The sequence below is a fragment of the Thermobia domestica genome, chromosome 11 (assembly GCF_964235325.1).
Source record: "Thermobia domestica chromosome 11, izTheDome1.hap1.1, whole genome shotgun sequence".
Taxonomy (NCBI): Eukaryota; Metazoa; Arthropoda; class Insecta; order Zygentoma; family Lepismatidae; genus Thermobia; species Thermobia domestica.
In genome coordinates this window covers 86196750-86209063 of record NC_137464.1, presented here as the reverse complement: position 1 = coordinate 86209063, position 12314 = coordinate 86196750, and the positions used below count along the sequence as shown (strand labels likewise).

The 12314-nt window shown below is 37.0% G+C and overlaps 1 protein-coding gene across 2 annotated transcripts in view; it reads left to right on the top strand.

The window, feature by feature from the left end:
* LOC145664250 (uncharacterized) overlaps nt 1-12314 on the top strand; it is a 57621-nt gene that overhangs the window by 11516 nt on the left and 33791 nt on the right. For both annotated transcript variants that reach the window (XM_081730752.1, XM_081730751.1), the window contains one exon: nt 6901-7132. In XM_081730752.1, coding sequence (XP_081586878.1) covers nt 6901-7132 — 232 coding nt within the window. The remainder of the gene's footprint in view (nt 1-6900; nt 7133-12314) is intronic.

Below are 12314 nucleotides of genomic sequence, written 5' to 3'. Positions count from 1 at the left end.
GCTCGTGGACAGAAATTTTCCTACCCGGACTTTACTTTGGGATTCATTTAAACATATCTTAATTAATCTAATTAGCTTTCTCGGTATTCCAAGTTCTGTAAGAAGGATGTATAACATTTTCTCTCCTAACCGAGTCGTACGCCTTTCTAAAATCAATAAATAGTTGATATACCGGGGTATTGCATTCACACTTTTTTTTTTTTTCGAGTATATGGCGAATGGTAAATATTTGGTCGATAGTTGATCGATTTCGTCTAAATCCGCACTCATAATCTTCAATAATTTCATCTGCGTAGGGGGTCAATCTTGCTAATAGAATATTTGAAAGGATTTTATAGGATGTTGACAGAAGAGAAATGCCTCGATAATTATTACAGTCAGTTTTGTCGCCTTTCTTATGAATTGGAACAATGATTGATTCTTTCCACTCTTGTGGCAATACTTCCTTGTTTCAGATAAGGAGAATGAGTTTGTGTATCTTGTTCCACAATTTTTCGCTAAAGAAAATGGGCAGGATTCAAGTAGGTATACTACAACAAAATAAATGACTGAACTTTCAATTATTCTGCTACGTTTTCCAAACTTTTATTCAATACGACGAATTTGTTGTGGTGATCTCTCTAGCTCTTGTCAGAGAGCTTCGAACTGGCTAGTGAAAAAATCAAACTTGTTTGAACCTAGTGCGAAAATCTTGGCGAGATGAACTGAAGATGAGATGCTTGACTATACGTATGTTACACGCTGTAAGTCTTACTTACATGTGGTCAAATTACTGAGTATAATTATGTAGGGTGAATTGAAAAGTGAACGGCAAAGCGAACTGCTCGCACTAAGCTTCCACACTTACGTAAATTAGTATGACTTCTTTCAGTGTTTTCTACTATCACATTTTAGTTGCGTAAAGTGTTATTAGATACTAGAAGAAAAGTCAATATCGTCAATGTGGGCAATTATAAACTGTATACCTAATACGAACTTTACAATATACGGGAAGTTGCTCATTATAGGGATATGATGTATCAGGAGATAATGCACCAACAGCCCTCCTTAATTTGGATAGGTGCTGACTGCCACAGCCAATTATCGGTGCTGACTGCCATGACTGTGGCTGATTGCAAATATGAAGGTGCTGACTGCCACGACGGCGTGCTGACTGCCACGAGCCTGGGAGAAACAGTATTTGGAGAGAAGAATTAATCCCTCATACTAAATTTATGATTATTAATTAATTTAGTAGGGATTAATTTAGTAATCATCACAGCAAATCTATGTGGCATCCTATAAGTTACAAAGTTGCTCACTAAGTGGAACGACATACGCTTGGATGTTTATAAAGGAATTGTCTTTTCTGTTATATGTACAATTTGCACATTTCATTGTTTATATTAATTGTTTTATTGCATTATTTAATTGATATGAGGGTCTGAAACCAGCTGACAAGGGAAGTTTGGGAGAAGCACTCGCCTGCAGAGAAATAAGCATGTCATTTGAAGGACCAATTCATGCTGATTACAACAGGTAATAAAACTCCTTTACGTTGAGAACTGTTCGAGATATTCAGCGTGGAAGTTTATATGAGAAAATGAGTGGATGCACGTTTCAATGCGTTAAGTATTCTCTCCCATGGCGAAGCCTGATGCTTTGAACTTGCTATTGCTTGATCACTGGGGTCCATCCACAGACAAATTGTCCATTACAAGTTGCATGACGGATGACAAAGACCTAATGGTTGAGAAGATACCAAAGAATTGCACACAATTTGTGCAACCATTTGATGTGTTTTGATTCCGATCAATCAAAGATTACGGCAGATTTGTACATAATATGAAACTTCTTCATCTGGACGCTATAATGTACCAACGAAACAATCAAATAAAGTTCGTGTCCATACGAATCACTTCCGATCACCGCTATACATTGAATTGTTTCAGTTTGCGTTCTAAAAGGCAGGTTACGAACAAATTATAGGCCTATAACTTTTGAATCACTTGTCGAATTTGCTTTTTGGTTTGGTTCTGCGAACTGTTCCCTTGACGGATGCAACGCAATTGCACATATAAAATGTTCATGGTGCAAGGGAGTCTTTTGCATGCGTCATTTCTTCATAAAACAGAAGAACAACAGTGATCAATTTTCATCTCTAACCTATAATTATTGTGAACAATGTGATGACTAATTGTATCTAACAAACCCGTTAGTTATTGCGAAACACGTTTTTTTCTGTTACTTCCGATAGCTTTCAATTCGTATGTCAATATTCGTTACTAATTATGTTGTACTTAACGCGTATAAATGCGTATATCCTCATTTTCTCATATAAACTTCCAAGTTGAATATCTCGAACCGTTCTCAACCGTACAGGAATTTTATTAGCTTGTTGTAATTAGCATGAATTGGGACTTCAAATGGCATGCTTTGTTTCTCTGCAGGCGAGTGCTTTCTCCTGAACTTCCCTTGTAAGGGACAGCCAGCAGTGCTTTTTTGATGGAACATTCAAGAGCTGCTCGAAACAATTTGAGCAGCTGTACACAGTTCATGATGACATAGGGAGTTTAAGTGAGAATACATAAATCCTACTAATTTTGTACGCACCGCTCCCTTACAAAACTGAAGTACACTCATGTCCAAAATTATTGTCGCATATCTATAACTGTCTTCTTGTAAGAATATAATTTGATAATTTTGCAGAGTACTTTTAATACTGATATGTGTATAATCAGGAAATGTATATTTGTGGTAAATTTCATAGGGAAAGAATTATAAATGCGAAAATCATAATGAGTAAAAGCAAATGTAACTAATGGACAAGAAAAATTTATTTTCGTTTTATTGTTCTTATTTACTGCTCTTTTGATATGAAATTTACCACATACTTGTCTTTGCCGATTATACACATACTAACATTATAAGAAATGCCGGGCGAATTCGTTATCAAATTATAATACTAGAACAACATATTTATAGTCATGCGACAATAATTTTGGACATGAGTGTACATACAGAGACCTGTTTACCTTTGTTAGGTGTTGGTCTGAACAACACGATCCTAAGGTTCATCACGTTTCTTTCATGCTTCTTGGCGTCCGGTAATGTTACGTCTAGCAACTTTCTCTCAGGCTCGTGGCAGTCAGCACGCCATCGTGGCAGTCAGCACCTTCATATTTGCAATCAGCCACAGTCGTGGCAGTCAACACCGATAATTGGCTGTGGCAGTCAGCACCCGTGGCAGTCAGCACCCCACCCTTAATTTCCTAGGAACTTCTTTGTTTCTTCAAGTTAAGTCATTTTTAGAAAAGCGATTTGCGTACCACGACAACGAAACAAGTTGATGAGCATGTCATTTATGTTTTTCGTGTATAAAAGTAATTTTTGGTTTCGAAATTTGAAACCATTTTTTCTTGCTGCATACAGATGTGAGTAGCAAGCAAATACTGTGTAGTATTTTTAAGACGTCTATCCACTTTTTCTACATTCAGATATTTTTAATTTAGTATTCATTTTTTTTCCTGGAATTGGATTTTATTTCACTTGGACAATGGTCGTATCAAGGGATATGGGTCTTAATGTAAAGAAGGGCAGTACTTTGGATATAAAAACAGACTTATGTGGTAATCGTCTTATGAATGTACCTAATTTTGAAACCAATATTTCTAATTCGATATTCATTGTATGCAGGCCCGCAACTAGGGTTTCTGTCACCCGGGGCAAACACACAATTCGGCGCCCCCCCCCTAAGGTTTAGTCGAAAAGTATCACTTATGGATTGCAACTGTAAATAACATTCTTAATGAAACCAGTTATATCGGTTTTTAAGTACTTTAACCCTCCAATACGCGCGCGGGCTACCGTTGTAGCCCAGCGTTTTTATTTTCCTTGCCGCAAAGTAATTCGAGATGATAACTCAAAGGGTGTCTGTGAACCTTTCTATCAACTATCATTCTGCGTGTTTAGGGTGTGGTCAAACGTAAAATCGAAAGGATCTCATTGTTATTCTGCTTGAAAGTTTCATGGGCTACATCTGTAGCCCGCGCGACTATTGATGTCACGGGTGTTCCAAAGCGTCAAAGTTTTTTCATTATAGTTTGAGTGTTGATCAGATGGTCAATGAGTTTGCAAAATGCCAATTCTGATGAGAAATGTTTTTAAAACCAATATTTACGATCCAAAATCATTGAGAACATAACAATGCAACAATAAAAAGCTTATTTTTATTTCTGTAAATTTTTCGGTGTAATCCTTTGATGTGGAGAAAAGAAGAAAACTTTCCATCAACAATGAAGCACACAAGAACTCCACACTATATTGTTATGTGTACCTCTCGAACTTGAGCACTTTCTGTACCTTTTGGGCACCTTTCTGTATACTTTCTCTTTCTGTATATATGCACCTCTAAGGTGCACACAAGTGATAGAAAAAACTGATTCGAGCAAAGCATATCTCTTTACAGTGCATTAACTAGAAAGTTCATTAAATATGAAAGAAATTGCTTCATAAAATATTAATAAATAGATCAAAATATTTAGATTTAATGTATAGTAAATATTATACATTATACACGATTAATGTAAAAAAAATGATTGAAATTAACAATAAAGCATAATAAAGCATGAGTTGGACTGATAGATAACAATTCAAAATGCCTCGAAAAGCTCTCAAGCAAAACTAATAGATAAAGCTTCATACAGCCTTCACTCCCAAAATCTCTTGGTAGGCGTACAAGAAACAATTAAATACACCGAGGCGTGTAAATTATCTTTTCCGCCACAAAACTGCCCTCTAGTTTAAAAACATTACAGCAATTGCGTAACATTACAGGGGGCGCGTCTGAGCTAAACTCTTCAACCACCAGCAAGCAACAAAAATCGGGAACTTTTCGCCCCCGCCCCTATTGATAACAGCGTTTTAAACTTCAGAGCTGTTCTCAATGGAATTATACAAACAAACAGCTCCTTGTGGTAGGAAAAGGAAAGGGGGGCGGATTCTCTGTGGTCGCCCAAGGGAACAAATGCATGCAATATTAGGTTTTTAATGTATGACATTACACCTATAGTAAATATAATCAGATATATATAATCAACGAAAAGAGGTCCCATGGAAAAGGCCAAGTAAACTTTTGATTTCTTTTAACCTCTAGAATAAGTTCCTCAAGGGAAAGGGTGCGATTTTTAAAACAATTGATATATCTTCTTTCCGGCTCCCCCTCCAACCACGCGCCCGGGGCACGTGCCCCCTCTGCCCCCCCCCTAGTTGCGGCCCTGATTGTATGTTCTTTCAACAAATGATCTGATGAAACTGCATTTTCTTCCCGTGATATTTGTTATTAAATGCATATTGTGTTCTTGCTATTAAAGATATTTTAAGAACCAAAAATTCGAATTTGAGTTCTAATGAGAAAGAGGAAGCAAGCTATGATTTCTATATAATATTTTCCTCGTTTATTTTGTAGAAAATCAATTAGTCGTTGGAAATAGTCCATTATCACTATATTTAATATTGTCACATGGTACACTGTACAAGGTCAGTACAAGGTATGTACTAAGGGATAAAATGATCTCCCGGGCAAAGTTGCTTTGGTATTCTTCTCTTTGGTGCTATTCTCTTGTAACTTTTATAGCAGTGATGGCCAAACAGTTGATCGCGAGCTACTAGTAGCTCGCGGGACATTTTTGGTAGATCAGGTTGTCTAACTTTCCGGTTGGCTAACGTTGATTCCTCCACTGATTCCTTCATAAACAAATATAACATTTAAAAAATAAAAAAAAGTTGGTAGTTCTTTTGGCTGATAGTTCACAGCAGGCCCGTAGCCAGCCTAAAAACTTAGGGGGGCCCGGCTGAAGTTAGGGGGGGCACGATTCAACCATATGATAGTTCATCAACCATATTATAGTTCTTTTGCAAGCTTACTGTAAAACTTTTAGGGGGCCAGCAAAAATTTAGGGGGGCGGCCCCCCTAGACCCCCTGGATACGGGCCTGGCTCACAGTAGGATTTTAAAACAGTACGGTAGCTCAGAACCTTCAAAAGTTTGGCGACCACTTTTTTACAGTATGAAACTGAAGTGTCGAGCTAAGAGGAATATATTTTTTCCTTCAGCCTTAGAGAAAGATACTCATTGCTGTAAAGCAAAATATAAAAAAATGTCCCTCGAATGAACAGTCCCCCCCCCAATCCTATTTTCTTAGGCTGTTTGTAAATCTAGTGTGTTACGGTAAGAGAGTTGTTGGTATGTACGTGTAATGTAAAATATCACTATCCAATATACAGGGTGTTTCAAAACAACATCGACAACGTTTGGGAGGTGATCCCTGACACCAAGATGACAAAAAGTAGACTAACCTGTGTGCAAAGATCCGTCATTTTGGAGTTATACGCTGCCGAAAACATAAAAAAAAGGAACTTTAAAGGTCCATAGCTCCAAAACTATGGGACCTACCGTAGTCGGATCAAGACTTCACTTAGGAACTAATGTGCGCACTATCCAAAAACACGTGTTTCAGAATCCTGCCGTACTCACGCAACAAGTTTTATACAGGGAGTTTGGCTACGGGCATATAATTTGAAGTACTCACCAATTATCTCTATAGAAATTGTTGCGGAAGTACCGCAGGACTTTCAAACATTGACATTTGGAAAGGGCACATATTAACTCCTAAGTGATGTCGACTCTACTACAGTAGGTTCCATAGTATTGTAGCTATGGACTTCTAAAACTCATTTTTTCATGTTTTCAGCAGCCTATAACTCCGAAATGCTGGATTTCTGCACCCAGGTTGGTCTATACTTTTTGTCTTATCTTGGTGTCAGGAATCACCTCCCAGATGTTGTCGGTGTTGTTTCGAAACATCCTGTATAATTATCAATGAAGTATAAAGTATCCCTTCTGATTTTTTCTTTTCTTCAGGTGATTCAAGAAATGAACAAGTCTATTAAATATGCTCATATTTTTACCACATGTTTGGAGAAAGAAGAAAATATTCTGGGAATTCCAATGAAGAATGATCTTATTCCCAATTGGAAGATGAATGCAACTGAGAAACAAGTTGTGAATGGCATTGTCACCAATAAGATTAGGAAGCATTTGTCACATATTCTGAAATGTAATTCTATTGAACTACCGAGTTCGTACTCCAAAGGTGAGTTTAGTTACAAAATGCATATAACTCAGAAATAGACAACTTATAGTTAAGGTTATCATGCTTCTGGTATTCTAAACCAGGATACTTTGGTGGAAAGTAAATTTTGCTAATTTGGACTTTCGTGAGACGTTTACTTTCACTCCTTCCATCTGTAGAAAATACCTAATACCATAAGATTCATTTTTACTTCATTTCCGTTGATGTATCAGTAATAATGATTACGAAAGTAACACGGATCTTAGACAGTGTTGAATTCAGACATTTTCATCCGGGGGGGAATGTGAACTCCTCGGGGGGTTGTTTTTCTGTATTTTTGCAAGAAAGCAGCATATTTAACAATTCCATTCACATGCACATCTTAGCTAATATTGAGACTAATTGCTTATAAATATTCAATGTGAGATTATAATTAAAAAAAAAACAATCGTTTAATTTTATCTAAAACATTAAATAAAGACTGGCAAAAATATTTTACACTAAACTTTAACTGCTATTTACAGTAGCTATTTTAGTTATTTTTCCCCTATATTCAGTAGTTCCTGTTTGTTACTAATGTAGAAGTTTTTTTTTTTTTTTTTTTAAGATTTAAATTCTCAAATATTTTTTGACCTAAAACAAACAGGAATATCTTAACAAAAAGTAATCATTCTTTCTCACACTTCTGATTCTAAATCAAGTATATTAGCCTTGGTTTCTTCACTGCATACATCAATAGTTTAGTTTACGAAATCTTCAGTAGGATTAGTGTCGTGTCGTGGAAAGTTAGCGTTTGGGGCGAGAGTATACGACGGCACCCCCGTACATATGAGTGAGGTCCACAGTCCAGCTGCGAAAGGTGAGAAAATTTTAAAAAGTAAACCCTGCTTTTCCTTGATTTTGAGCACTTTTTATTACTTTTTCCTTTCATTTCATATATGTGCACATGTGCTTCATTCCCTCTTTTTTCTTTCCTTCTTTTCTTTTATTTTTCCCTCCCGAATCGTGCGCCCCTTATTCGGTGCCCGGAGCCGTCGCTCCGCCTGCCCCTCCTTCGTCACCTTCAATAGCAATCTTTCACTTATATACTACTATTATATTGATAAATTCTATATAAATCTCTAACCCAGGAGGGATAACTGTTCCTCTCTGATCCCTCTAAATGACGCCCTCTGAATCTCACCCTTTAACTGACTTATTTTTAGTTAAAGAAAGGTGTGTTTACCTTAACAATTGTAAAACACATTTACGTCTATTACTTCCGATGCGAGAAATGAAATTTAGGCGCTCTATTTCAAACAATGCAAGAACTGTACATTTTCAAGAACTGAAGTCTGCTGACATCAGAGATCATATGGAATGATCGAAAGATCTTCCCTATCTTTCCTTTCCTATCTCAATCTGTGCTAGTGCTACCTACTAATATATAATATAACGCGAGAGTATAGTACCTACTAAAACACAAACCTTTGTTCAACAGTTGACAATTTCATGTTCTGCCAAACTCGGTCATAGCGTTAAGAAATACAGGTTTTATTGACTATTTTGATATTTTATCTTAGATGTTACATGTTTAATATTTATATAGAATGGGTCTGCGTCATATATATATATGTATATTGAGAGATCGGATTTCGTCTGCACGTGCACGGAAAGAAAAACAAATAATTGGGTGAAGTAATTTCTACATTTGTGACTGAAATTTTGGGAGTTTCTCCGGGAGGGAATGAATTTTCTTCGGGGGGACATTCCCCCCGGGCTACCCCCTGAATAAATCCCTGATCTTAGATAGGGTTCTCGGAATTCCAGACTAAAGCTGGCACATTCTATGACTATAGTCATAGTTTAACATTTGTTTCTGATAAAATACCAGAATTAATTGAATAATAGGCACTATGCGGAATTATGGAGGGCCATTGCCCCAAACTTTTTGACAAAAAAAATAATAAAAATGCCATCTATAAGATGGCCACCTACCAAGACCTGTCAAAAGGTCTGCCCTCCAACAGACAATTCCTAACTCCGCCCATGATAATAGGTCAACACTCACCAAAAGTGAGTGACAGTAGATTGTTCCTATTGATTGAGTATCGATGACTAATAAAGCCAGAATTTAACCGGGGCAGTTTGAGTTTTGAACAATGTTTGGGGAACATATGTAAATCTGGGTACAGAAATTTCAAAAAATAATATTTAGAATAGTGCTATAAAGATAGGGTACGCAAAAAAGGAGTGAGAAGATTGCCACGACTGAAAACCAGAACAAAATATAAACCAGTAGTACTCCAGACAAGAGCCTTCAAACTCGGATAGTCTGGGTCAAAATGGGGTGTATGGTAACCCGAATTATGATGCTAAAATCGAAAACTACATAAAGTAAAGGAAAAGTAACTTCGCACAAATCCATGAGGACCTCAGCCTCCTCCCCGACACCCGACACACTCTCTCAACAACACTCTGGGCTCGTGCCAGACAACGTGAAAATCCTGCCGTCACAGATTTAGCAAGAATATCACCGCAATTCCGAAGATCTATACTATACCCCAGCCCCAGTAATGTCCTCCAGAATGCCGAGGACCAAAGCCTGCGACAGTTGCAGACTCTCACAACAGAAACGCTAGACCTCCATTGACAAGAACCCGGAACAGATGGAAGGTAAGGACTCCGGCCCGGTTGGCCCGATATACGTCAGTCCAAGAAGCCACGACATGCTCAAGTACTTCGCAGCGGAAAATATGAACTCTCTCCCCTACGGGTTGTAAATTAAAGAAATCCCTTAGCATATTGCATTGTTATATTCAGCAGGGTTGCTGGGGAGGCAGTTCAGTTTGTTGCGGAGAACCACAACATACATAATTCAGTGCAACATTTAAACCTATCCCTCGGTAGACCAACCCTAGCTTTTACCTTCAAAACCCTTTTTTTTTCAAAGGAGGAACCACGAGACAACTCCACCGAAATACAAGTTTACTTTTGCACTACGGGTAATGGAGTAAATTCTACTTTCCAAAAATATATTACTTTAATTCCTTTATCTTATTTTTAAAAATGCTTTTTTTTCTGAATACCAAATTAGTGGGGTAAGGATCTAATCTACTTCTTGAAATTGTGACTTCCCAAAAATTTCAAAGTAGTTAACAATTTATTGTAACAGATAAGTATAGAAAACAACAATAATAGATGTATGTATAGCAAACAATTAAAGTTCCGTATTTGTAAATTTGTAACTTGAAACCTTTAATGGAACAAACAAATCCAGCCTTGAACTGGGAACGAATACTTGTTTCAATCAAATCAAACGGTAGTTTTAACACAAAATCTTACTTTTTTTCACAAAAATTATTTAACAACTCCTTTCCCTTCTGTTTTATGAAATCCTCCTTCAAGGTTCCGATTAAGGAGAGGGCAAGCATGAATTCTTAAAAACACTCTGACCTTTTTTTTTCAACTTTTGAAACTAACATGAAGCTTACCTTGAGAGAAACAGTGAACAGAGCCAGTGACTGAATCCTCTATAAATTTAGCCTTCACTAACTCTCCCACCTCCTCCTCTGTAAGTCACACATAATAAATCGAATTATGAAACTTCCAAAGATATCAATGACTTACTCGAAATGATTTGAACAAAACTTATTATATTAAATTTTCACTATTTTCACCTTTCATTTGCCATATTTCAATCTTCCAAAGCAATAGTTTCAAACAGAAGTAATTCTCACTATTCAAAAGTCACTGTAAATTACGTCTTACGTTCCCATTCTTATAAATTCACAGAGCCCTTTTCGAACTACATTACCCTTACCGTGATTAGCAGTCAACAGGAAGCAGCCTCGCGTTTTGCACGTAGAGGAAGCCTTCCCGATGACGTCAGCTACTCAATCGCGCAGCCGGACTCGGGAGAGAGCCATTACGCAGTAGCTTGACAAAGCAGGGTTGCCAGTCTACTTTGACGGAAACATTGAAAGGGGGTTTCATTTACAATTAGATAATACAATGATAATAATTAATCGTAACATATATAGTTCCCTGGGGTCAGAGGGATAAATTTTCAAACCAAAACAAAGATTAATTATTAGAATTGTACATTACCCCAATTCCATTTTTTTCCAAACCTCATGGTCGTTCCTTCTTTACAATTCATTCCCGTTCTCAGGAGTACATGCAGTTAACAGCGACGATTACAAAACGAAGACAAACACAATGATGATGGATGATACTCTTTTCCTGCAGGAATAGAATGAGACATAAAAAACAAACACCAAAAGTTCCAACAATCATTGTACAATTATATAAAATATCATCACTTAACACTAATTGCTATTATTACCTCTATTTTCTACATTTTCAGCTGGGACATATTATTTACAAAACCTAACATGTCGTTTAATTCTAATTTGTGGGTTCTCAATGTTTTCCAACCAAACAGTATTGGGTGTTGGCTTGCTCAGGACACGGAAAGGCCCACCATAAATTGGCGCGATTTTAGGATTAAAATGCTTTTCAGCAGACAATTTTAATATCTTTTTAACCAAAACTGAATCACCGATTTTAAGGTTTACTGGTACATGTTTTTGCGAATAAACCTTTTCACTATGTTTCTAGGATCTTTCAATGTTCTTACAGATATTTTCGAATTTCTGTTCTTTATTTTGATCTTCATCTAAAATCTCAAGATCCATCAACCATTTAGCATCCAAAGGATGAAAAAACTTCCGTCCCATAAAAGCTTCACAAGGTGCGACTCCAATACTCTCACTTTGGCTCATGTTGATAGTAAAGGCTATTTTTGATAGTAAATGGGCCCAGTTCCTTTGACTCTTATCAAGATATGCCTTGAGCAAATTTTTCACCGAACGCACCGTTCTCTCTGATTGATTCGGAGAAGGGTTATATGGAGAGGTCTTTATCCCCTGAATACCATACGTATATAAGAATTGGCTGAAGTATTCTGAGGCAAAATAGGAAGCGTTGTCGTGAAGAACCTTCCCTGGAAACCCGTAGCGCAAAAACAGTTCAAGTAATTTAGAACAAATAATTTTAGATGTTAAACGCCTCAAAGGTTCTAACATAACAAATCTACTGAAAGAATCAGTTACTACTAAGATATATTCGTAACCTGAGCTTTTAGGAAGACGCCCCGCCGTGTTAATATGCCAAACATAATTTGGATGTTTAATTTTCCTGGAATAATAAATTCCCATTG